The sequence below is a fragment of the Ornithodoros turicata genome, chromosome 1 (assembly GCF_037126465.1).
Source record: "Ornithodoros turicata isolate Travis chromosome 1, ASM3712646v1, whole genome shotgun sequence".
NCBI lineage: Eukaryota > Metazoa > Arthropoda > Arachnida > Ixodida > Argasidae > Ornithodoros > Ornithodoros turicata.
Window position 1 is genome coordinate 62,004,019 of NC_088201.1, and position 26,067 is coordinate 62,030,085.

Below are 26,067 nucleotides of genomic sequence, written 5' to 3' on the forward strand. Positions count from 1 at the left end.
ACTGCATAAAGGAAAAGGCACTGGGCCCCGCGCGACATAAAGCTGTCTCTCTGTTTACCCACCCACGGCGGATTACGCGGGGATGTTCTGAAAGACGCTTCGGGATAAGCGCCCCCCTGAGAGCCGTACAATTCGTTCTAGTGGTAGACCTTGTCCCGCCACAGCGCCAAGTAGACGACAGTGAAAGTCCTTCCTCCACAGACGAGAGCGGAAGGTAGAAAGGGATTCATAAATAAGGTCATATAGAGCGGATGAGGTCTTCGGACGTAGGAAGCGGTGAATCCCTCTCCGCGCTTTTAAAATAGGCTGACATGCTTTCTAGCCGATAGGTAACAGGGCGAGAGGTTACATCGGTGCGTTTGTTGCGTGAACCCCCTTCTTTTATTTGCTATTATAAATAAACGTTGTTTTACGGTCTCCAAAGGGAAAGAAAGAGAGGGCGAAGATGTATATAAGCAGCTCGAAGATGGATGCTGCAGTTGGCGTCCAGCTTCTCACTCTGTGAATAATACCTCCCCTTGGACATACATCGTCCTAAGAGTAAAGGCAGGTGAGTACATTTTTTGGTTTGTCTCCTTTCGCTGGCATCGAATACTAGCTGTCGTTGACGTTGCTCCGAAAGGCTTCACGAATCTCATTTCGTGGGGCGTTTCGGTTGCAGAGCTCGAGCTATCCCTACGTTGTTGATCCTCTGTTAGTGCCCATGTACACAGTGCAATGACTTGTCTCGCAACCGCTTCAGCACAGCAGGATCATTATCAGAGTCAGTGTAGAGGCAACTTACAAATTTACCTATTTTTCGTGCCTTCGTATCAGCAGAACCACTAGTGAAACATGCGGTGCTTAATGTTCGCGCTATCAGTCTTCATTCCAAACTTTAAACAGAACAACTGGTGTGTCCCTGGACGTGTACCCTTGTGGACAAGGCTAATGTTTAAAAGACAACTAGGAATTTTTTGCGGTTTGTGCGTACACAAACATGTGAGGGTTTCATTTAGCACATACCCGTCTAGTCCTCAAAGACGACACGCTTTCTTCCAATGCTGACTATTTTGCACTTTCTCTACCCTACAGTGCTGGAATAACTGCTCCCTTTATTCACGCATCCAAATAAAGCCCCAAAGTAAGAACCTTCCTGCAGACTTGCGCCCAAGTAGGACTTCTTGACCTCTGTCCAACGGAATGGTTGTATCACCGTGTGGAATGCGCATGCCAGTCTGACTCATGCGTAGCCATACAGTGGTACAACAAACTTATTCCTTTGACAGTTTTCTGATAGAGCTTTTTTATGACTGTAAAAAGCAGTACCCTTCGAGAGAGAAAGACAACGGCGTACCGGTAGAGCTGACGTGCGATACTGAAGCCCACGGGGAACAATAGAAGACGTCGAACGCGTAGTGCCGCCCAGCATGGAGTACAATGAACTGCCATCGACTGCCGCGCGTCTAGACAATAATTATTTCTCCCGTTGCCAACATATTGAGGCTCTGACAAGCACTAGGTGCATCCTGGGCACGCTTCCTAATGCCTTCTTGGGAGATACCCGCCTTACTGGCTTCCTAAGAAATGTCCTTTACGGTAAAAATGGCGCCATTGTCTGAGCGCAGCTTCCTTCGCTTTGTTCGGTTGGCTGTGCTGTTTCATTACTGAGCAGTCTGTCTGCAAATACGACCGCATACTGCTCGGGGAGGACAGTGCGCCTTGGTCTGACTTCATACATAGACCCTTGCGTTTTTTTTTTTTTAATTGGGGTAGAAATCGGGTTTTATTTCAGGAGCTGTGAAATTGGGTAAAATCAGGCTATACGGTTACATGCCGGTTGGAAAACAAGATTTGCGTACCAAAAAAAAAAGAAAAAAAAAAGAAGAAGAACTCGACACGCACTTCAAATGAACACTACATGCCGAGTAGCTGTGCTGAGAGCGCGGTGCTTTGCGTTCTCCAGTGTCTGTATTGGTAGCTGAATTTCCACTTTAGCAAGTTCATCTTCGGCGTTGTTCGGGTTTTACCCGAAAAGTCAGGGCTCTATTAATCTAGAAATGTGCCAACATTAGCCTGAGACCATCCGAGGAAAAACACAGGGAACGCGGCCTGTTCTAGCTTTTTGATTGGATCTTTTCACTCCAGACTACCCAGCAGAAATAACAGTTGTACTAATGACCTGGCCCTCCAAACTATTTCTCTCGTAATACTCTTCGTACACGGATCAACTCTGCATGATGTGTACCCATTGCTTTGTCTCATTTTAGCGTCCTAGACTCCACAAGAAAGAAATGATGAAGGTCTTCCTACTGCTGGGTAAGAATTGCATACTACTTAAGCGTGTGGGTATGTGTGATGTCTCTGTCCAGTATCATAATAAATTCCATTCTCCAGCTTCCATTGCCGTTGCTGTTGCCGTCTCCAAGAGCAGGGTAAGTGTGAACTACAGCTATATGTATAGCATGAGCTAGAAAGAAATATGCAGGGTTTCTTTGACTTTCTATGAAATGCTATGAGAGCAGCACAGATGCCGCTTTTGCAGTTGAGCTATACTAGCAGGCGGATAAACTGTCGAAGAGAGAACGAAGCTCCTAGAAGACTAATTACATATAATTCATTAATTGGCCTTTTCACTAAACTTTTCGGGAGAAACGTGTAACAGCAGATTTGGAGCCAGTCATTATTTAGAGACATCCTTTATAAATAATAATAAGAATAATGATAATGATGCTGCTACTGATGATGATTCGGGTTTTCCTGGCGCACGAGCGACGATGGCCAGAAATAATAATAATCCTGAGATGAGCACGTACCTTGAGATATCGATCACGAAATTTTATTATGCGAATGAACCGAAACTGTAACCAAACCCATCAAGAGTGCAGGAAGAAAACTTAGGTTTTACTTTGGAAGGCATTAAATAATGACTGGCTCTAATTTCCTTACCTCACATTTCCCCGGAAACATCTTTAGAACGAATTTTTTGGTGATTATATTATATATTTTGGTGATATTTGGTCGTATAATCCACCTTCAAAAACGGTATATACTCTGCCCTCATACACTCTAAGAAAATAAGGTATAATTTCCTACCCAAAGTTGCAGCAGGACAGTCTTTCTACCATTTTGTGCAAATCCACACGAGACTTCTCCCCCGCGGGTATAAGCGGCGGCGTCCCTTTCCCTTGCTCCTCTCTCGCACGTTTGCTCTAAGAGAAAATGGTAGAACTTCCTACCCAAGCTGGTAGAAAGACAGTACTCTGTAGTGTGTTTCTACTCTCCATTTATACCCAAAAGGTAAAACTGGTTGGAGTAGAAATGTTGTTGCAATGCAGCTCTACCGAAATTGGTAGAAAATCATACATTTTTTTCTTAGAGTGTAGCTTTTTTTATATATAAAAACCTGTACCGAATCGAGAAACGCCCTGCATACGACAAACTGTGCTCGAGTGTAGGCCCATGCGGTCCACCATTACAAATCATATGTCAGGAAGGAATTTGTAGCTCGTGCTAATGAATACATGTGCCGTGGTGTTTCCGAAACCTGATTGTGTCCAACGCAATTATTCATGCCAAAACAGAGCAAGCGCCAAGCTTACGAACTCCCTGACGGCGTCGAGTTCGTCGTCGGTGGCATCCAGACCCGATTCCAGTGCCAACGAGGTGGCTATTTCGCCGACGTTGATAACAACTGCCAGATCTTTCACATCTGCAATGAAGTGTTCAACGCCGATGGCTCCTACGAGATCAAGCAGTACAGCTTCTTCTGCGGTAACCAAACCATCTTCAACCAACTCTCTCTCACCTGCGCCTTCCCTGAAGAATCCGTCCCATGCGCTAACGCTCAAGACTTTTTCTACATCAACGATAACATTGGTAGGGAGAACACACCACTTCACACAGAAGACGATCTGGCTCGAGCGGCGCCGCTCATCCCAGGCTTCCAGCAGCCGCAGCAACAGTTCGCTGCTGCTGCATCCGAAAGGAAGGAACAGAAGGTCGCCTACAAGAGCAAAGCCTAAGCGTTTCCTAAGGCAGGAGTAGTGCCCCTATGGTTCACTTGTGTCTGTCGTATTGGGTAGCAGAGGTTGAGGGGACAGGTATCATGAGCGCTGGCTCCACCAAAGGTCTGAGAGCCCTGTTTCGCAAGATGAGGAAGGTGCACACGACCCACCTATATGTAAGAAGCAGACGTTGTCTTTTATGTGCGCTTGCGGCTTAAACAAGGCCGGTCGTCAGTGAGTCATCTGATGCTTGCAGCCACCAAGCACTTAATTTCAGCAGCTGCATTCTTCGTATGGACACAGCAGTAAAAGAGGCTGCGACAGCGCTTACTGCTCAAATTGAAGTTCATGATACCGTCGTATAACTGCGTTAAAATATCAGTATTTTATTGACGTCGTGAGAGAAACCCATAAACCTAGCAAGAGCCTGCTAACGTATGTCACTGTCGTGCTTTGAAATGTACTTTCTACAATTTATTTAGCACTTTCAAAACGCTGATAGCGCATCTGGTTATTTCACTCTAGGTCTTTCATCCTTTGTTCGTCGACAGTGCAGCTATGCGTTGTTGATGTAACATGCTTGTCAACGTAAATAACGTGTGTGGGTGCTCAAAGCTGTTCCAGTGTTGTAAGTAAGGTGACTGTAAGGATGTCTCTGAGACTTGCATGTATTATAACGGATCACTGTATGATATCAATGTATCAATGTCTTGTACTTAAACAACGAGGGGAAATGTTCGCATAACATCGCATTCAATCACATGTTCACTTTGCGAGTTCGCTCTTCGTTCGCATCTAACGGTGTATGGCGAGCCCTGTTTCCGCTAGTCTTGCTTCATGCTCATCTGCATGTGTAATTAGTGTGCAATGGATGTTGCCAACAGTAATAAAGCTTTCGGCACCATATTGTGTCTGATTGATACGTGAGGTGCGTGAGAATCGAAACACATACGCCGATGACGATGTGGACAAATAAGTAACGACAGGGTCGAGAGTAGCTAACCCCTGTATTCCTGTTTGTCCGTACGTTAGTGAATGACTGTTTCTTTGCATGAAAATATGGGATGTTTGACACAAAATGTACAGTCACGAGGATGACGATTCAGAACAAACCACAACTACAACAAATACATGTAGTGTGACGAGCGCGGGAATTTGCCAACAAAACTAAAACAAAGGAGTCATAATTTACATTGGTTATGCGGGCAACTGAAAACGAATGAATTCCTGGTAAGGTTTTGTCTGATAAATAAATAGTATGGAAGGGAACATTTTACGCACACAAAAATATTTTACATTACAGGTCTGGAAGGATATGAAGCCACAGTGTATACCAGTGCGAGACACGGTAGCAATATCTCTGATCACATTAAAGGGTCCGTGAACAAATAGCGTAAATTGTCAAAAAAAAAAAAAAAAAGATTCGTTCATTTCATTCTACTTCATTTAGTTTTCCATGCGAAGTTGCTGCCAACCGTGTGGCAAAATAACGTACATATTCCATGAAAAACCCCAAAAGGGCAAGGAATACGCCATTGCATTCTGCCATTGTTGTTCTACAGAGAACGCTGTATGCGAAAAGCAAGCACGTACACGTATGCGTTGTGAAACGTGCAGACTGTCCGGGACTTAACTTTAGTACCCGCCTACCCACCCATCACAACCTCTGTAGCCAGGGTTGTTAGATTTGGCTTCCTCTCGTCGCAAATTCCCTCCCTGGTTCTCCAGACAGACCCCTCACTACCTCAGTAAGAAAAAATACTATCATACACGATTCAAGAAACTTAAGAATGTTGAGGACTACGATAACTTCTCGTTGTTTCACTCCCTTTTTAAGAAATGTGCTGAAATTGACCACCAGTATTACCTCGATAATATGCAGGCTGATATGCATGAAAACCCAAAAAGTAGTCAAAGCAAGACCAGAGTAACTCAGGAGCAACTATTTCACTGCACGGTGGTGACATGATACACTCGAATGCGTCAACTGTTGCAAATCTATTCGCATCTGTATAGAACACTATCACCACAACCTCTGTTGCTAACCCCGACTGCTCAGGCTCTGTCGACAGTCTGACCATATTTGAGGTAACTGTGAGCGATGTCCATAATGCCATCCGCACGCTTAAATCGTCCACTACTCGAGGCCCTGCTGGTATACATGCTGTCCCTCTCAAGGCATATTGTGATATCCTTGCACCTGTGCTCAGGTTTATTTTTAACCTATCCCTACAGTGCAATATTTTTCCTGGTCACTGGAAGACTCCCCTTGTAGTCCCAGTTCATAAGTAAGGCAGCAAGCTCCTTTCGACCAACTACAGACCCATTAGTATTTTATGTGCCGCCTCTAAAGTGTTTGAACACATTATTTACAAGCATTTAGCATCATTCTTCAAGCAGAAAATTGTAGAATGTCAACATGGGTTTATGCCAGGTAGACCAACAATCACAAATCTGGTGTCATTTATGTCAGTCACTTCACCAGTCGTCAACACTAGTGGTCAAGTCGATGTTGTCTTTTTCGACGTCTCCAAAGCGTTTGACTTAGTGGACCATGACATTCTTATATGCAAACTGTGATCTTATGGTCTTCGCGAACGCCTTTTACTATTCTTTCAATCATATCTGTGTATGCGAAAACGTTCTGTCCGTGTGTCTGGTGCGTGCTCTTATTTTTATTCGCCTACATCTGGAATCCCTCAGGCAGACTTGTACAAAATACTGCGCAAAAGTATTTAAAATAAGATACCAAATACTCTACGGAAAAAGTATTTAAAATAGAGTACAAAATACTCAAAACTGAAAGTAATTTGAGTAGAGTACTAAATACTCTAAGAAGTATTTAAGATACTATTTAAAGTACTGTGAAGAAGACGACTTGCTTACAGTACCTTAGTACTGTACAGTCCTGCTTACAGTACTTTAGTATTAGCAGTAAGTGAGACGCGCATTCTGAACGTGGCCTTGCAAATGAAAGGAATAAACTTCATCAGCCATGCATATCTTTCATTTGCAACGTCTTGGTGTCAAGTAATGTTTGGTGAACTTTGGTGAACCCAAGTAAACTTTGTTGATATGTTCTGACCCAAAACTTAACATAATCCCTCCTGTATGTCGGTTCGGGTCTGTCAACCTCTGGCGCGTGTTTATTGCTTTGATGACCAAGGGAATAAATGCCGGGATTATCTTGTACCTAATCCCCTGGTGATTCACCTGGCAATATGAATAGGAACGGTTTTCTGACGAAGCTGGCTATTGAGAAGCAAGGCCAGGCTTGGGACCAGCCTATTGTACAAGAGGATAAATGACAGATTTGCGAATTCCCGAAAAAAAGAAAACGAAGAAAAAGGGGGTTAAATTCCAGTGAGCTGAAAATCTCGGCACGGCGGGAAGCGTGCTGGATATGGCTTGACGAGGAAGGAAAGTATTTTGAGTACTGAGTAGCAAATACCGAAAAAAGTATTTTAAATACATTAAAAATACTTGTCGCAAAAAGTATTGAGTAGAGTACCAAAATACCGGAAAAAGTATTTAAAATACTGTATTTTGAGTACGTACTCAAGATACGTACAAGTCTGCCCTCAGGTGCCTAATCTCGGAGAGCCCTGCACCATCCGCGGATGGAAGCGGATATCCGCGGATATCCGCAAGATGCTTGCGAATTCGGATGAAAATTTATCACTTTCTGCGGTGTGCGGATCGGATGCGGATGGCTCGAGCTCGGATGCGGATCGGATGCGGATGCGAAGGCAGCGGATCGGTAGCGGATCGGATGCGGATATACCGCTTGCTGTAATTTTTCCACTAGCAATTTATTTGTATTGCGAGCCGACAGCGAGTGCATGCTCGGGTTCACCATTGACCATGCACGGCCAAGACGGGAGAGGAGGCATTCTGGCGTCCACGCGAGCACCGACGAGGTAGCGTTCCACGCGTTCCAGAAGTCTCTCCATATCGCGTTTCTTGAAAGGTTTACCTTTGCTTATCGTCGTGAGTCCTTCCGTGACAGCATGGAGGCATCCGAAATTATACCAACATTCTTCCGGCGGTATTTACGCGTCCTTCGAAACTTGCGGATTTTGCGGATCGGATGCGGATATTGCGTTTTGCTCAGCGGATCGGATGCGGATGTAAACGGTCGTGTATGTAGCGGATGCGGATCGGGTGCGGATAACGTTTGCGCGGATGCGGGTCGGATGCGGATGCCAAAAATCTCATCCGCGCAGGGCTCTATCTCGGACCTCTACTCTTTAGTATATTTATTAATGACCTTGCATCGTCCGTTAAGCACTCAACTCTACTTCAGTACGCTGACGACTTCAAGATTATGAGGATCATATCTTCTTCATCTGACTGTATTCTACTACAAGAAAACATAAATAATGTCATTAGCTGGTACTCGAAAAATCGATTGAAGATCAATACTACAAAAACAAAAATTGTATCATTCACCCGTAAAACAAACATAAGAGTTTTCACTTATATGCCAGATGCAGAGATTAGCCGTGTAACTACTATTTGCGATTTGGGGATCACTTTTGATTCTTAACTGAAATTCCATGAGCACATAGAATCCATGTGTTCCTCTGCGCTTCGTGTTCTCGGCCTACTGACTTATAAATGTAAAGTGTTTGATACTCCCGCGATCTTCATCAAATTGTTTAAGTGCCATGTTCTTCCACGACTAGATTATGCATCAGTTGTTTGGAACGACCTCTCTGCCACAGGCACTAAACTTCTTGAGGCCATTCAGAAAGGAGCACTACATATTGCCCATAACACCTTCCTCAGAAATATTCTCGGCTTCAATAAATATGACTATTCAAAACTCTTAGCATATTTTAAGCTTCAGCCACTGCCATTACGGCGCAGTATCGCTGATGTTATGTTCCTTTACAAATGCATCCACTCTATTCTTGATGCTCCCTATCTCTTCAGCGGTATTAACTTTCGTTGTTGTACTGCTACTATGCGTCATCCACCGTCTTTGCTGCACCGCGTGACTTCTGTCTAAATGATCCCCTAACGCGTTGCCAGATGATGCTGAACTCTGCACGCACATCATGTGACGTGTTCTCTACTTCCTACGTGACATTCAAGCGTGAGGTGACATTGCCTCCTGTGTATCACAGTGTATCATATTCATAGTTTAATGCGTTCTGGGCACCTGTGTCATCACAGTATTATCATTGCTAGTATTATCATAGTTTAGTGCATTGTGGCTACCTGTTATTATCATTGTTAGTACTATCATAGTTTAATGCACTCTGGCTACCTGTATCATAGCCTAGCGCATTGTGGCTACCTGTATTCTCTATTGATTCCCCCCCCCCCTATTCTATCCTCTTTTACTCACTGATTACTATCCTGTACTGTCACAATTTCATTCAATTTCATTAATTCACTCAATGTTTATTTGCGAATACTCACTGTGTTGTATTGTATTGTGGTGTACGGTGTTACGGTATTGTGTTTTGTTGTTGTACGTTGTTCGTTTTGGATGTATTTGCGGTATTTGCATGGTGTGGTAATTGCTGTTTTTCTGCCTCTTTTTATGTGCACCAACACTAAGGCCCCTGTGGCTGTTCTTGGGCACGAATGAATCAATAAATCAATAAGTAGCCAGCTTTGCCACTTTTGATTCATACGGCCCCTAAATATCGCACTTGGCTGTTCGCCTGTTTTGGGCTTCCCTCCAGGACCTACTGTGGAACGCCACGATAGAGAAAGGAAACAGAGATACAGGATTTTTCAAGCGTGTCTTCATCTTTTTTCTCAACTGTGTTCAAGAGTGACACACGGCACGGAGAAGGGGAAGGCAGGGAGCGCTTGACGAGCGAAGACGGCAACAAAGACCCATGAAATGCCTCGTCCCTCTGTTTCACCGTTGTCGCGTACGTATGGTAGCCAGACCTGTAAAGTGATTAATTACAAGTAATTGAATTGCTGTAATTAATTACTTTCATTGTAATTCATTACTTCCGGAATTACATTAGGTTTTATGTAATTGTAACTGTAATTGAATTACTTTTACAAGTAACGCGTAACGCATTTTGAATTACTTTCGGAATTAGTTTGAAGGCTATCTGGGAAGGCCCAATGTGTAAAGTTTGGGTCAGTTCCACGCAGTTTCTTTTTTTCTTTTTCTTTTTCACAGTGATTACCAAAAGACTCTATTCAGATCGGTACATTTTTCAGTACAGATTTTTTACATTCGAATGTGGAAGAAGCAAAACTCTTGCACCATGGGAAAAGGAGTACAAATTGTGGGTATTGACCCGCACTTCAGAGTCGTTAGAGTGCTTGAAAGATCTTCCTTGTGTGCCCGATTTGTTCATGAAGTACAATGTTCGGCTGCACAGCAGTGCACCAGTGGAGCGTCTGTTTTCGGTTGGTGCTCTTGTTATGACAAGGAAACGTGGCAGCCTTACAGACAAGAACTTTGAGAATACCTTACTCTTGAAAGCCAATGGACGTTACAAGCTGCACTCATGATCTGCACTTTGTTCACATACCTGAAGAAAGAAAGCCTTTTGACTGTGATGTTCGGTATTCCTTTAATATGGCAAGAGACTTGTCCTTGTGTAAGACTTCTTTAACCTGTTTTTCTACAACAAGCACAACTACCACCATCCTTCAGAACATGCGCAATAAATGTGTACATCAAATCTTGCACGTTGCGGTCAACTTTGTGAATGTAATTTAGTGTAATGCAATTACTTTTTCAGTAATTGTAATCGTAATTGAAATACAATAGAAAATGAGTAATTGTAACTGTAATTTAATTACTTTTTGAACAAGTAATTGTAATCGTAAGTCAATTACTTTTGAAAAGTAATTTTTACAGGTCGGGTGGTGGCGTAAGTGATCGTTTCCCGCGGGTATCATGGCGTGTGTATTACGGAAAAACAAAACTTCTTCGTTCATTGAATAACATCACTTTCATGCGAGCAGTACCACACACGTTTTTCCTGTCAGGAACAGCGACAAGTTTATTTTGATCACAGCAATCAACTTCTGACAGGAGTGTGCTACATTTTGGCTACGTGAAGCAGCTGTTGCCATCTGGGAACCGTATCTGTAGAGTCTGTCGTGGATCCAGCACTCAAAAAGTAGTCCTTCAGAGTCATTGGTCGAAGCACTCGACAGGCCTGGGACGCAAAGAATGGGAAAATCGCGAGCGCAGTAATGAGGACAATGACTGCGACCTCTGCCGAAAGCGTCAAGTGAGTAAATTATTGCAGCGAGATATACAAACTTCACTTCCAACTCAGCTATACTTTATGAGGTTATAGCTCGTGAGGTTCACTGAACGTTCCGTAACGTTGCACGTCACAAATGCAAGACATGTACAGGACGTATCTGAAATACGATACTAAATACTGGAGGGCGAACGTACTTAAGACACGGTACAAATACTTCAAAAATAAAGTAATTAGAGTAGAGTAGAAAATACTTGAAGGATTATTTAAAATAAATTTAAGATATTTGAGTATTGGTCTCGACAGTGATCACGGTTTTCTTATTATTAGGGTAAAGTGGGGCTACTTGAAGACGGGGGCAAGTTGAGAACAGTTTGGGTTTCTCGCGTGGCATTTTCTTAGCAATATTTTTTCTCGCCTGTGACACCAGGGTGAGCACAGCCGTTGTCTGGGCTTTGAAGTAACGTGTTGACGTTCTACACGTGGCATTTTAGAAAGGCGTGAGACGCTGTTTTGCAGATGCGGTCGAGGTAAGAGGGGCCTTTTTTTTTGTCCCTGTAACTTTCGCGAGTATTGACTTCCAATTTGCTCATTTCTGCTCCTCGGCTAATAAAATGTGACCTCACCGTTATGATGCTGTACCAGTGCCCTGGGTTTCCATGTGCACTACTCGTGGCTGACTGTAAAGGATTGAGTTGTGTTTGCATGACCATTATGAGAATTTGTATGAGAGAAGTATGTTATATTTGTCCAAATTGTAACATCTGGCATCATCCGCCCACGTCTGGTGTTGTTGGGGGATATTTGCTCATTTTCTTAACCAGCCTGCGACGAGGGTTGACCCGACTGGTAATGTCAGTGGGGAAAGGGAATGGCATCGTTGCAAGTGCAGGGGAGCTGGGGTCCTCCAGGCAACTCGATCCGTCGCGACGGCCATAATTCTGGCGCAGGAGGCATGCACTGACCTAAGTTAGGTCGTGCACGGGTTGACACCTCGAAACGTTGGTCATAAATCGCGTGGAGAGAGTGTGCAATCGGGCGGTTCTGGTCTACACAAGTATTTAAACTGGGCCAACCACGAGCTGTAACCCTTTGAACCCAGGCCGCCCGATTGGAAGCCATCAGCGCGGGTTGTGGTCCCATCCATCATCCTTTTAAGCGGCCGCAGCGACGAAGAGAGGAACTGGGAGCTGGACTTCGGAACATGTAACGTCCAGTCCAGTGTGTAAATCTTTTAAATATCCCTATGTACCATAGTCTCCAGTGAATAAAGCCCGTATCACCGTCATCTGAGTCGGGCTTTAATCAGTGCCTACCGAGCAGATTCCGAACCATCCCTTCATCGAACTCGGAGCGGCGGAGAAGGATTTGGACACTTCGTGCGCATCGTCGTTGCCCATCCGTCCCCCGCCACTCAGGACGAGAAGAACGAACAACAACAACTTCGAGTTCGAGTTTTTACTCTGACCCTTTCGGCTGACCAAAACAAAAGACAAAATTTAAACCCGGCATTAATTTTTTGATGTCCTCAACTTACACATAGGGTGGGGTAAGTTGATGAAAATATGTAGCCTGTCATTTTTGGCTCGTACGAAATAAATATCTGGTTTAGCACCACAGTAATTTGTGCATCATTTCTCAAAGGTTTGGGGATTCAATTAACGAATTATGGTGCAATTTAGGCGATTATGACTGCTATTAACAAAATAGCTCAACTGTCTTCAACATAGACCACCTTACCCTATTTAATTAAGCGTCGACATTATTATCTCGTTGTAGAGGAGTTCCAGAGTGTTCGTCAGTCAACCTTCCTCTCTTTCTTTGGATGATGATGATGATGATGATGATGATTTGGGGTTTAATGGCGCAAGAACTATATTCAACTATATTACCTTGTTGTGAAACTGAACATAATATTATGACAGACAAACAAACGAAAAGTAATTAGATTATGGAGTCGAAAATACCGAAAAACGTATTTGAAATAAAGTAAAAATACTTTTTAGAAAATGTACTGAGTCAGATACTAAAATGCGAACACAAGTATTTAAAACACAGTGTTTCGAGTACGGTACTCAAGATACCTAAAAGTCTGCAAAGGTAACAAAAAATTGAGGCTTAGGGATGTACTACGAGTTTAGAGTTCAGAGGAGCAGTGTAGTTTCTGTTCCTCGAAGTATGCAAGATGATGAGTATTTTACTGTACTTATTAGGGCTCGGGATCTAAGACGTTTTTCCGATTTTCGTTTAAAACGTTTCCGTTTAAACGTTTTATACGCCGTTTCGATTAACGTATAGTCTCGAAAACCTTTCCTTATGAAACGTTTAAACGTTATGTCAAGGTGAAGCGTTTAAACGTCTTGTTAATACGAAACGCAACGCCTTTCGAAACGGATAGCTATTCAAGCAACTTCTTATCTTTATTAATGAAAAAAACATAGACGCGCCAGGCATTACGGGAACGGAGACAGAAGTTGTCCCCGTTATGCCCGGCGCGTCCATGGTTCCCATCAGTAATTACCAACTACGCCAGTTTCTCACTGTCTTATAAGTAGCTTATTACTTCAGTTGATATTTGGATTTTAAGCAAACCTATTTGTGTTCATTTTCGTTGTACATTTCATTATGAACCGGCGTGTTTCACTACAGTTTGAAACATGTCGAGCTCGTAATGGCGGTGATGACGCTTAAATCTTTTGGGCAGTTTATACTAAAAATTCCGTATTTGTCTTCTTTACGCGAGTAGTATTTTGGTGAAAAGACCAACGCGGAAGATTGTGACCTTGACCGACTTCTTTAGCCTGAATCATGTAACCTGCTCTTTCCTACTGGTTCCCATTATTGCACTCTAAAACCAGAATATTTGCCAATAACGCGTTAAGAACCAATCACTGTCCCGAATCATATTGCGCAAGAGTGGGAAAAAAGGGATGAGCACGACTTTTGTGGCATCATGCACTGACGCGAATTCCCACAAAGATCCGTACACCTCCCGTTATGAACAAATTGGGATGGACAAAAGGATAACACCCAGAACTGTAATTCTGCCGGACGATGTCGATGAGATAAAGCTCCGTTTTTGGAGTGTCAGCGATCCCAATGCCATGAGTGCACGAGTTCGGAGTTCGGAGAGGAGCGGAGTTCGGTGTACGCTGCGAACGGGGTCGTGGCAACGCTCTATTAACCACCAAGAAACGGAATAAAATGCGCCCTGCGCTGTGACTCTTCTTTATTAAACATAAGACAATCACAAATGGGCGGGACAAACTAACATGCCACTTTAACGATACCCTGCACGGGGGGGGGGGATATGTTTATTATATATAAAAAATAAGAGGGAAAGGTTAGCCACCGGTATGGCGGCTTGCTATTCCCAAGAAAAAGGGGGAAAAATAAAGGCAAACAAAAAGAAAAACAAATAAACAAAAAGAAAAACTGTCAATGAAAGTAAGCTGTAGTGTTTAGAGGAGGAAAGAATAAAAAAATAACGAAAACTTGCAGTTCACTTCTTCCTTATAATAATATCACCCCCGTGGTCATTGTAACATATACAAATTACGAACAATAACGGACCGTGTTTAACGCACATATGATCTATCGCTTATAGTAACCAAAAAAAAGAAGAAAAAGGAACGTTTCCTGAAAAAAACGTTTACGTACGTATTCGAACCGTGAGACGTTTTATGTAAACGAAAACGCTTAAACGTATCCTGGGAAAACGTTTAAACACATATACGTGCTGTTGAACGTATATCTAACAGAACACGTTCAAAAGTGTTTTAAGAAAACGTTTAATCTGTGAAACGTGTTACAAAACGCGTTTCTTAAGAAAACGTTTAAACGTTTAATAGACAGCTCTAGTACTTATCATTTCCGAAAGCTACATTACAAATGTCATTCCTTGACTTTCTAATGCAGGGGTCTCAAACACGCGGCCTGCAATGACTGACTTCGCAGGGGGGGGGGGGGGGTATGTTTATTAAGAAAAAAAGAGAGGGCTTCGCAGGGCTCATGACCATCAAACATAAGGAAGCTACCCTCTCAACAACCTTAAGAATTAAGAAATACCAACAACAGATTTCCAGGCATTGTTTTTACCCTTGCCCGTGTTCGTGTTATGGAGAACATACGTATGTGAGTACTTGTTGTTGCTCATATATGACTAGAGCGCGGATTTTCATGTAAATGCATGTTTTTTTCTCGATGTGGTTTCGTATCTGAACGATCAAAAACACTTTTGGCCTTGGTTTGGGACCAATCAGAATGGTTCTATAGTGCATATAAATGCATGTTTTGCACGTTGACGCATATTTTGCATGAATGTGCATGGAAAGTGCACATTTTGCCATATTTTCAGGTGGGAGTGCTTGCTTCTTTTTTCGTGGATGGTGTTGCTGATGGTTTTGTAGAGGATTTGGTGTTCCTCTACACGAGTCATGCGATGATGGAATGTCCCAGCGGGCAGATGCGCGTGGCCCCACACTAGGACTGTGCAGGTAGAACTGACTGGCAGGCGCAGTGGCGCGGGCCAGCAGAGGCACGTCTTCATAGCCGTCCGCGGGCACCCGCATCACCCCCTACCCCCTCCTCACACGCGAAACGGTTCTTGCGGTTGAAGTCAGCCTCCATACGAATGACTCCAGGAATGACTATGCCACGTGGACGAGGGACGGCTGGGATTAGCGTCTTTGGCTTGTCGCGCTCACTATGGTGCGGACGAGATCTGTCCGGGCGGGTTCCAGGGGTGCGCCGAAGCGGGATGCAGGGATCGGGCGACAGAACCGCAACCGGTTCGTGAGCGGTGAGTTCGTAGTGTTGTCGCCAAGGACAGTGCTGGGGAGGACCATCGTGCAGCACGGGGAGACCTAGAGTAAAACTCACTGTGGCCTCCGTGCGCGTCCCCGGTGGAACGTTGGTCCCGGTGCCTCTTGACCGCATCTGGATGGGCTGTCAGTATCTTGCACGGAAGCCTGGTGGGAAGGTGAAGCGGCGTTGGCATTTTAATCGCGATGATGCAGTGCCGAGCGCAAAGCCATGAAGAGACAAGCCTGAACATGGGCAACACGAAAAACCCGAACACACCGTTTGTTCGTATTTCTGCACAGGCACAGGCATGTTGCCCATGCCAAGGCTTGTTTCGTCATTGGTTTCGTCCACCAGCTAGTCTACGTTTACGCTATCTTACCAGCCATGAACGAAAAGCCCTCAGCTCCATGATTTATGTCTGTGGCGCAAGTATTCTTTGTTTCGTGTTGCAGAACGAAGGCGGTTTTATTTTACCATGCAATCCCTATAGGAAAGCATGTGAGTATTTTATTAAAAGTGAGTATTTTATTATAATAAAATACTCACTTTTTTTAAGATAGACATTTGGTGCATTCTTTTCATACCAAGAACAATTAAAAACATTGCATATATTGCAGATTTTTACTGCATATATGAGTATAATTTCGATTGTAGCTCCGTAACGGAATGATATGAAAATCTTATGGAAGTTTTGCATTATGATAACAAGTATGAAATTAACACACCGTGTAACGTAATTTGAAGTGAACTTGTTTTTGCATTTTAGTGCCCCTTTAATATCAGTGATGAACGCAGAGTGAAACGGCATTAAAGTTTCAGAATCGACCGCGACGGATGCGACAATCCCTTTAAGTGTAACCTGCGCAAGTATAGTTGACATTGCACTAGTGAAGAATGTAGAATAAAAGATTTTTGAGCGCTATTTGCCACTTTGGAAAGTAACTGTGAAGTAACAAAGTTACTTGTCATGTCACTTAGCTAGTTATAATTTGTAGAGAGTAACAGTACTCGTAGGTTAGCTACTTTATATGCGTACTAAACGTAACTTAGACACAGTTACTTTTTCAAGTAACTTTTCCCAAGATTGGTAATAAGGAGATGATTTCGGTGTTCCTGAACATTGGCGTAATCATTTGTGAAGAACTACGTGTTTTTCTCGAATCTTTTTTTTTTTAATAGTCTCATTACTCTCGACTTGGAAAGGCAGTATATTAATTTCTCTTGGTGGGTCAAGAGCAGTTTTTCATGACATTCGGCCCACGCCCTGCGGCCCCACTCTAACTACGCCGCCCCTGTTTTTTGTGTATATTTTTATTGCATGGTACATTTAAGGGCATTTTACGGTAATTGCAGTCATTTCATTTTCTGCTTGCCCCATGATGCGGTTTATAAGGTCAATGCGGCCCGCGACTCGGTTGGAGTTTAATCCCCCTGTTCTAAGGGATACTGGTTGTCAAGAGTTTGAAAGAGTTTAAGATACTGGATGTCAAGAGTTTGAAAGAGTTTAAGATCATCGTCCACACTATAACCGCTGTACGCAGCGTTTGTGGCAAATGATGCGTTCAATTACCAGAAGCCATTCCATCAAAGGCGATACACGCCCTGTCACATCAGGTTTTTGGTCAATTTTCTTTTCAATTTGCAATTCTCAAGGTGTATGTCACCGCGATGAGACACACGTTGTTCAGACACATCGCACATGAGTTACGCGTTTTACCCGGCAAGCAGATTATCTGTGGCGTCGTTGCACAAGTTTCGGTCAGGACTGATGACCCTGCCACGACGCCAGTTTCCTTCCTCGTCAAACTGTATCATTGATGATTGCGAGGTGACTCCCTGGGCCACCCGCGGTCTCGGTGATTGCAGAGGAAATCGGCAAAGCGTGACGTCGCGTCTGACAGGTGAACAATGCGGGACGTTGTCTCGACGGGCCTGACCAGAGCACGCAGAGCAATTCATGACCAACCGTAAGCCGCTCGGAAAGTGAGAGTTTCGCGGAACCTACATATAAGAGCTCTTCGTGCCAGGAGCGGTTCAAAAGGGCTGAGGTACGCAGACGCAGCAAGCTGAAGACGGATTTCACGTAAGTCTTGAGGAAGCTCGCCATTTATCATTCTTGCTCCCGCGATGGGCGGTGGCGGACGGCCACGGGAGTCTCATCTTGAGAGGAAGATAGTTTCAAGTGCGTTCTTAAGACGCATAGCTATATTGTATCCCCTCTGTGTGTCCGACCACATCTCGTTCCTGGGACAGTGCACCTGCCCATCGTAGAGGTTACTTCTGTTCGCTGTTTGCTCGGTGTGTGAACCCCGCAACATACTGGTTGTTCTGTGTCAAAGTTTAAAATATGTCTAGTTTGTAGTCTTATATGCGTGCAAAGTAGGAAAGATATTAAGGATAGTGAAGAGCGACAAGTATTCCTTCATACACTGAATAATATGGGGGTACTGATTGGCGTGCTGTGTGATATGTGTGTCTCTCACGGGCAACAGTAAAGTCGCCATTTTTATTCGTGTCTTAGAAATGTGACCTCCGCACTCTGTATTATTATGACCCGTAAAGTGAACAGCAGGTCGTGACACCAATCAAATTGACGTTAGAAGCCACAGGTATTTCGCACCCCAGCAAACCACTAATATCCCAGGGATGTTCAAAATTGGTTGCGAACGTCGCGAATATCGCAATTTTGTCTTCACGTCCAGGGGACATCCATGATATGATCCCAAATACGTCGCAGGCGTTCAAAAATGAAAACGTCTTATGAACATCCCTGGGACATCTTATGTTTTACTGGTAAATTATGCGTTACATATCTGTCTATCTGTTGGGTGGCATCAGTGTAAGATGTCAACTATACCCTAGCAGGAACATTTGTGTGCACGATAGCTAATTGGACAAATAATGTAATATAATATAATATATAATATAAAGGATTGGAGAAAGAATGGGACAAGACTGGCTGTCAAATGAAATTTTACTACAAAATACATAGTTCGAAACAGATATGTCCCTCCAGGTACTGTTTTATGTATTTCATCTTAAAAACAAAAGGGTACTTATCTTGGTACAATTTTTAAAAAATGCTATAGCCTATTTCGTTACATTTTTTGCACATTTCAGCATCTCTAATCCAATATAAACATTGCAAAAATATCAACAATAAGCGCATAAAAAATTAATATCCCGGGAATATCCCTACAAGGTTGCGAACGCCCTGAAAATCTGCACATCCATGGAATACCTATGGGATGTCGCACGTCATTTTCGCTTCGGTTTTACTCAGCAAATAAGAGATGTCCCAAGTCGTTATGTATTTCTATCGTTCACGTACTGTTGCCTGTGTAAAGTATTCACCTGTGCGCAACACTCGCAAAAAAAAACTATCACTTTTACAGCTTCACTCTGCCTGTAATCACATTGTAAACAATAGCCTAAATTAAAAACGCAGTATTTGACAGGAGCAAATGTCGCCAATTCAGGGACATGGGGTACGGCACTTATTTATGACGATTCTGTACAGAGTTCATCAAGCCAGTTACGCTTTTAAAGTCAATATGAAGCCAGGTAGGCGTTCAGATGTCAAGGAAATGAAATAAACTCACAGATGGCAGCATCTCCTAAACACTATACGCGTAATAAGCTGCGTAGAATAATTACATTAAAAATGACGTTCACGGGACGCACCTGGGATATCCCCTGAACGTCAAAATATCCTGTCGCGATAAGTATAGGACGTTGCTGAGAGGTGAAAAAGTGGGTCTTTTGCTAGTCCTATATGGACGTGAAAAAGACGTCTTGTCTACGGGCTCTCTGGGCAAATCCCTGGGATTTCCGAACATCCACGTCGGGATGTTACTGTGATATCGCTGGGATGTTGATCTTGAAAGGTACAGTTTTCTGTTCAAAAGGGTATAGCGATGGGGTCCGTTGGTAACAGTGAGGTAAACGAGTTGATGTCTGCCGAACGAGCTTCTCGCGAATGCGAAACAGAGGTATTGCACTGCACAATCTTTCTCAAATGCAGATAAAAGAAAGGTCAAGGACAGCAGCAGGTAATATATCGTGGCTGCGAGTTGTCCTCTATTTTATGTTGCTAGCGACTTGAAGGAACATCAGTGAAGTGCTGGCGTAAGATACACTGGACGGCGATATGCTGTCCCACGTAAGGTAGAGTAACAAAAAAAAAATCTGATAAGTTCTGCGTTACTACTATTTGCTATAGCACGGGTAGGAGGGAGTATCAGTATGAAGTTGCTTTGTGAAATGTGTAGCTACAGTATTACGCTACTTGTGAGTGCAGCAGCGAGTAGTAATTTACGTAATTTCCTTTACGTAATTTCGGTAGCAGGTACAATACTGAGACAAACGAAAATGACAGAGATTGACAAAGCGTTTTCAGAGCACAAGCACACTTTTGCGCAGGTCCGTTTTGTAAACAATTTTTGCGACGTCCTCTCTCTTGTTTTTCTTTCTTTTTCATGCATAATCATTGATCATAATCATCTTAGAGTTGATTCGTACTTCCAGCTCTTACTGTGTGGCATGACTGCGACCATACCCAGCAGTCGGATACTCTGCATTGCAGGTAAGGGCTCCCAATGTCACGAAAATAATTTAAAACTGCCTTAGTGGAATCGACCTCTGTTCAAATCTGTAAAAGAGCGTGCGACAAGGAGCAAGGGCCAGGAAACATGTTAGATGCACATGCTATATGTCACAAGTGTACGAAAATGTGTATAAGTGGTTAAACTAGCGGGCTCAATAATTCGCGAATCTGTGAAGAGCCAGGATCAGGCAATTATTCGCGGAACCTTAGCGGTATCGCGGTGTGTCAACCCTGAGGCGTCTTAGGGGCCCTCCACCTTCAACTTCCACGAATAAGTTAACAAAAGGTATCACAATTGGGTAATAACTCGTTGCATTTGTCTTTCTTTTGAGCCCTTTTGACTGAGAGAGCCGCGATGTTTCTTACTCGGCTGGTATCTTGCTGGATGATCCAGGCTTACAAGGAACTGGAATCACGGCACGTCGACATCCGCGCGGGATTCGTGAAGGCAGGACACTCTCTCCACTCGCAGCGGAAAAGAACTGAACATTTTGTGAGGCAATGCAGTGTAATAACGTAAGAAACCGCGTAGAAAAGTTGCCTCATCGTCCTGGGTATTTTTCTGTCATTGGTTCGAATATTTCGCGGAACTTTAAATTCGCGAAGAAAAGAGCGCTCGCGAATTTCGAGAAAATTAGTTATTCGCGAAAATTAATACTCATACAGTACACTGATTTGCAACGAACCACACACTCCGACTTTGGTTTTCAGAGGGAAACCAGTAGCATCTTGAAATAAATAACTAAATAAATTTATTTATTTATTTTCCAGCTTTCCTCACACTCCGTCGGCCAGTTTCAGCACGGCCGTCACTCTGGGTAAGGAAGGATCTGCACTATTATACATTATGATAGTAAAGCAACGTTCAACAAAGTCGGTACATGCAGGGAAAATTAAAGGCAAGGCAAGAAACAGCGAAAATGTTCAGCCTTGACTCTCGTCTTCCCAGTGCATAAGGGCATGAAGGACAGCGCAGCTGGCTACTGATTCTCTGCTGTTGAAATGCCACTACGGACAAAAAACATTTAAATTTTGTTACGTATTATGAACCGACCTCGCTCAAAGACTCAGTAGGCAAAATATGCACGCCGTCAGTGAACATATCGTGCTTCCACGAATTTTCGAAAGCAGTCGCAAAATTTCGTAGTTTCGGATTTTCCAATACCAAGTGACGACCGAGTGACCGAGTCCCGTCACTGGGTGGTGTCACGTCACACAGCTGTGGTGAAAAAACCGAAATCGACATTCGAGTAGCAATGTTGCCAGTCGCATGGCAGACTGCGAACCCTATGATGTCATACTTCTTAGAGCTAGAAATTAGTTTGTGACGGCCCGTGGGCGACGACGCGCCTCTTACCGCGTACCATGGTACAGTCCCGTTGGCTTATGGGCAACGTCTTGGAGCCACTTGGAGCCAACGTCTTGGACGTGAAGCCACGGGTTGAGAAGCTCTCCTGTACATCCAGAACTCCAAGACATTCCATCATCGGCCGATCAAGACCATATAGAGGAACACCATCTCCTCTAGATTTTGTGATCCGGACAACGAACACGTCAGCCCGGTAGACAGTTCGGCCATTCGCCATCCCAAATTTCACATTTGCTCATGGCCCCAGGGCCACTCCAAAAGCCATCGCTGGAGATACGGCGCCTGTTCCTCCAAAGACTCACACTCAGTCAACGACCAGTAATTTTACGGCGCTGCTTCCGCCTCGGACAAGCCACAACACACCATGGTCACCTTCACAGACTCACGCCGCTTCACGCTTCGCGACGGTCCTCGTCGCGCATCCACCAGCGACGCCTGATGCCCGAACCACACGGTCCGGTACCGGTCGCGGTACGCCGCTGTTGACCGCATCACACTCATCGCCTAAGCTAGCGGACCAAGTAGCCGGACCCAGCAACCTTTCCACCTGGCTTTACCCTGTGGGAAAATTCCCACACTCGGGGCGAAGTCCGTCCGTTCCGCCGCCAATGAAAGACACAGTAACAGCAAATCCAGCGAAGAAACAAGGTTTTATTACCTTCTAGAAGCCAAAAACGCACCCAGCGTTCCAGGCAAGCTACCAACCGGGAAAATTCTCCGCCACCAAACACAGTCCCAGCCCTTTTGAAGGGATAGTTCGCTCTCCAAGCATGGATTCGTCGATTACTGTTGCAGACGGTAGTGTATTTCGAACTTTATCAGGTCAGTGCATTAGTTTCCGGCACCTCGAGCGGTATGATTTATTGTAGGCATCTGAAAGCAACGAGATTCACTTATGTAGGCTTTCCCGCGGAAAATGACGTGCGCGCGACGTCAGTCTGAGGACAATGTGCCGACAAGAGGGCGTTCCCGTTTCTCTGGCAGAGATCCGGCTTCCTATCGCCAGCCCTGAAGCAACGTCACGAAACGTCATGCGAGCAGATTGCAGCCTCCCGCAATATGCTCCTCCCCCGGCCGCGCTGCCGGTGTCCACGTGGAAATACTGAAAACTCGGAAAATACATCGATTTCGAACTAAAGGGATTGACGGGGAGTTGTTCATTGTCTATTGCAGACATCAAGCACTTTTTTTTAGTTTCCCTAGGGAGCGAACTATTACTTTAAAGCCCCCAGCCCTTATATGGCAACAGCCGGAATCTAGTTCTTATCGCAGCGCGATAATCGCTATAACCCCAGACCACATCGGTCTTTATCATCGGCAAGCCAGCCACCGCGGGCTGACAAGCAGCACCGGGGACCCGCAGAGAGAAAACAGTGAGCGCCGTATCCGGCCGTCGTATCTCGCCATGGTCACCCCTCGCCCCGGCACTTCTCTGTCGACAAAGCGCATTCAGCGCTCACGCTCATCTGCCAGACGCGGTAATGACGCCCACTCGACATCCAGTCCACACGTTCACTTTTCCCTTCACTAGAACCTGCCCGGCTCACAGCTACGTCCACTGCAATCACAAGCCCTTTACCCCTGTCGTCCTCCTCAAGTCGTGCCACCTGTCATCCTCATTCTCCTCCTCGTGGTATCGACGTGGACCTCAATCGCAATCACCGCTCCCCGTTTGAGGTGGAGGATTGATGTAACGGCTCGTGGACGACGACGCGCCACTATAGCTCACATTAGCGCCACTACTACCGTGCGCCATGGCACAATCTCGTCAGTTCTATCAGCAACGTCCTAAGGTGAAGACACGGGCTGAGAAATTCCCCACCTCATCCGGCAGTTTTATGATACTTTCATATCACATAATGAACGATATATATGGGAAAATATGGTCTACCACGCGTAGATTGCAAGGCATAAAGTCGGTAGTATTCTGAACATACGAGACTTAGCCCCTACTGCACTCAGAAGGACTTAGTAAAAGTTGCGCGGGTAAAGGTCAACACTGCTCATACACGCCATAGGTTGTACTGACGTGAACATCTCTCCCCGTTAATAGCAATAAAAATACCCTTCACTCATGCCGTCAAACGAATACATAATATCCATTTATAGCTATTATGCGTTTGCGACCGGCCGCTCTGTTTTAATAAAGCACCAGCACACAAAATGCGGCGTGTCCATGACGACTGCGCCGTGTAGTGTTTACTGAAAACATTCTCGAGTAGCTTGACTACTGTGGTGCACTCAGCGCTTGTACCAATAATGTATTCAGAGCTTCTAGTCCTAGCTAGCTATTCAGTCGAGGAGCCACGAACTTGCGTATGCTCAACGTCGTATTGACCACAAGTGCACGATCACGATCAGCAACTAAACCTAAGACATGTGTTCGTAGGCTGGAACACATAGAAAGGACATTTACATACAAAGCCTCAAGTGCCTAAGAAATTAATTATGAAAGACGGAAGTCACTGAAAAGGTTAGCCAGCTGCAGGACTCGAACCCACATCTACTGGATTACCGGTCCAGGGCTCTACCAGAGCGCTGGTATAGCCCTGGTAGGCCTTGGTAGGGCCCTGGACCGATAATCCAGAAGATGTGGGTTCGAGTCCTGCAGCTGGTTAACCTTTCCAGTGACTTCCGTCTTTCATCATTAATTTCTTAGGCACTTGAGGCTTTCGATGTAATTGTCCTTTCTATGTGTTCCAGCCTCAGAACACCAATTGTCTCATGTTCAACTGATGCCACTTGCGTCGATCCCAGCGTATGAATCTGTGTATGTGTGAGAAAAATGTAAGAGTTAAATGGGGGGGGGGGGTGAGCGAGAGAGAGTGGTTGATTTGTCCCTTCAGATGACGCACCCTTGGAAGTCGCTGGGGACGTGTGTTAGCTTAGCTCAATTGGTGGAGCCCTGGACCGGTAATCCAGAAGATGTGGATTCGAGTCGTGCCAGGTGTCTAACCTTTTCAGTGACTTCCATCTTTCATCATTCGTTCATAATTAAGCATAGTTCATTCCAGGCAAGCGCGGATGCATACCAACTTCCGGCAGGCGCTTTGCTGGTCCTTGCAGACATCACAACGTCGTTTGAGTGCAACAGACCCGGTTACTACGCGGACATCGACAATGGATGCAAACTATTCCACATATGTCATACAGTCCACGCACCGGACGCCGAGCCGGACCTGCACCAGTACAGCTTCTTCTGCGGGAACCAGACTGTCTTTGACCAGTTCTCGCTCACATGTGCTCGCCCTGGAGACGCTCTGCCATGCGAATACGCCTCAGATCTTCTCTACCTGAACGAACGCCTCGGCCGCGAAAACGTGGCGTTGCACGAAGACAATGACGTCGTACTCCGTCAAAACAAGGCGTCTAAAATGGGAACCAGCAGGCGCTACTTTGCGCAACGTAAAACTGCTTCTGCCATCCAGATCAGATTTAATGACGTTAGATGATCCCCACATTGTTTTAAAAGGTGTTTAAACCAAATTATTTGAAAGCCAAGTGTTTGAAAGCCAAGAAGGATACCTGGATGGAAAAAAAAGAAGGAAATGCTCGTTAATACGGAGTGGGGACTCTGCGCCAAATTTAGCCGAACTCCTACATATATGCATGCCAATGTGTGTATATAAGGGATATATACGAATTGGATAATTAAATTAACCCAAGCAAACCATCATATGTCGTGATTGTAAGTCGTATTATATACGCACGGATACAGGTAGAGTCTGCATGTCAATCTAGTCGTAGGAATAGCACAAACGCTCGCACAGTGCTCGGAACTTCTGGTACCAGCAATTCAGTAGCTCTTCGGTCGCGATCCACGACTATACTCATATCATGAGCAACGAAGTAGAACCTTCTCGATGCCTTCCAGAGCAACAACAATCCAGACGATCCCGTCAGGGGCATAGCTACCGTGGAACAAAGAGAGACAGCTATTTCGAGCTCTGCTGCCTCCAAAGGGCGGCAGAGGAGGACAGGTGGAGGGAATCAAAAAGCAAGGACCCCATGGGGCCCATTGCGAAATCTGTTCTGAGTGCCCACTCTAAACGTGCCACTGATTCGCGAACATCAACAGCATCCGATCCATCCAGAAGC

At 44.7% G+C, this 26,067-nt stretch overlaps 2 protein-coding genes across 3 annotated transcripts; both read left to right on the forward strand.

Annotated features, from left to right (window-relative positions):
• The first annotated feature begins 226 nt into the window (after window positions 1-226).
• Window positions 227-4,892, forward strand: LOC135399428 (U-scoloptoxin(01)-Cw1a-like). Its single transcript, XM_064631236.1, has 5 exons — window positions 227-353; window positions 425-550; window positions 2,250-2,298; window positions 2,377-2,414; window positions 3,564-4,892. The coding sequence occupies exons 3-5, from the start codon at window positions 2,274-2,276 to the stop codon at window positions 4,002-4,004; spliced, it is 504 nt and encodes a 167-aa protein (XP_064487306.1). The 5' UTR covers window positions 227-353; window positions 425-550; window positions 2,250-2,273; the 3' UTR covers window positions 4,005-4,892.
• Window positions 4,893-11,694: 6,802 nt separating this feature from the next.
• Window positions 11,695-25,793, forward strand: LOC135399442 (uncharacterized). 2 transcript variants are annotated; one of them, XM_064631243.1, is made up of 4 exons: window positions 11,695-11,718; window positions 20,522-20,579; window positions 21,372-21,418; window positions 24,984-25,793. In XM_064631243.1, the coding sequence occupies exons 2-4, from the start codon at window positions 20,537-20,539 to the stop codon at window positions 25,419-25,421; spliced, it is 528 nt and encodes a 175-aa protein (XP_064487313.1). In that variant the 5' UTR covers window positions 11,695-11,718; window positions 20,522-20,536; the 3' UTR covers window positions 25,422-25,793. The 2 variants fall into 2 exon arrangements, with proteins under 2 accessions (XP_064487313.1, XP_064487311.1); XM_064631241.1 differs by lacking the exon at window positions 11,695-11,718 and adding an exon at window positions 17,846-18,077.
• Window positions 25,794-26,067: the final 274 nt, after the last annotated feature.

Excerpts from the sequence above, each read along its gene's own strand:
- LOC135399428 (XM_064631236.1), top strand. The coding sequence starts at position 2,274 with ATGATGAAGGTCTTCCTACTGCTGG. Across the intron at positions 2,299-2,376 it reads GAAGGTCTTCCTACTGCTGG|CTTCCATTGCCGTTGCTGTT; the intron begins GTAAGAATTGCA and ends TCCATTCTCCAG. Across the intron at positions 2,415-3,563 it reads TTGCCGTCTCCAAGAGCAGG|AGCAAGCGCCAAGCTTACGA; the intron begins GTAAGTGTGAAC and ends ATGCCAAAACAG.
- LOC135399442 (XM_064631243.1), top strand. The coding sequence starts at position 20,537 with ATGACTGCGACCATACCCAGCAGTCGGATACTCTGCATTGCAG. Across the intron at positions 20,580-21,371 it reads TCGGATACTCTGCATTGCAG|CTTTCCTCACACTCCGTCGG; the intron begins GTAAGGGCTCCC and ends TTTATTTTCCAG. Across the intron at positions 21,419-24,983 it reads CAGCACGGCCGTCACTCTGG|GCAAGCGCGGATGCATACCA; the intron begins GTAAGGAAGGAT and ends AGTTCATTCCAG.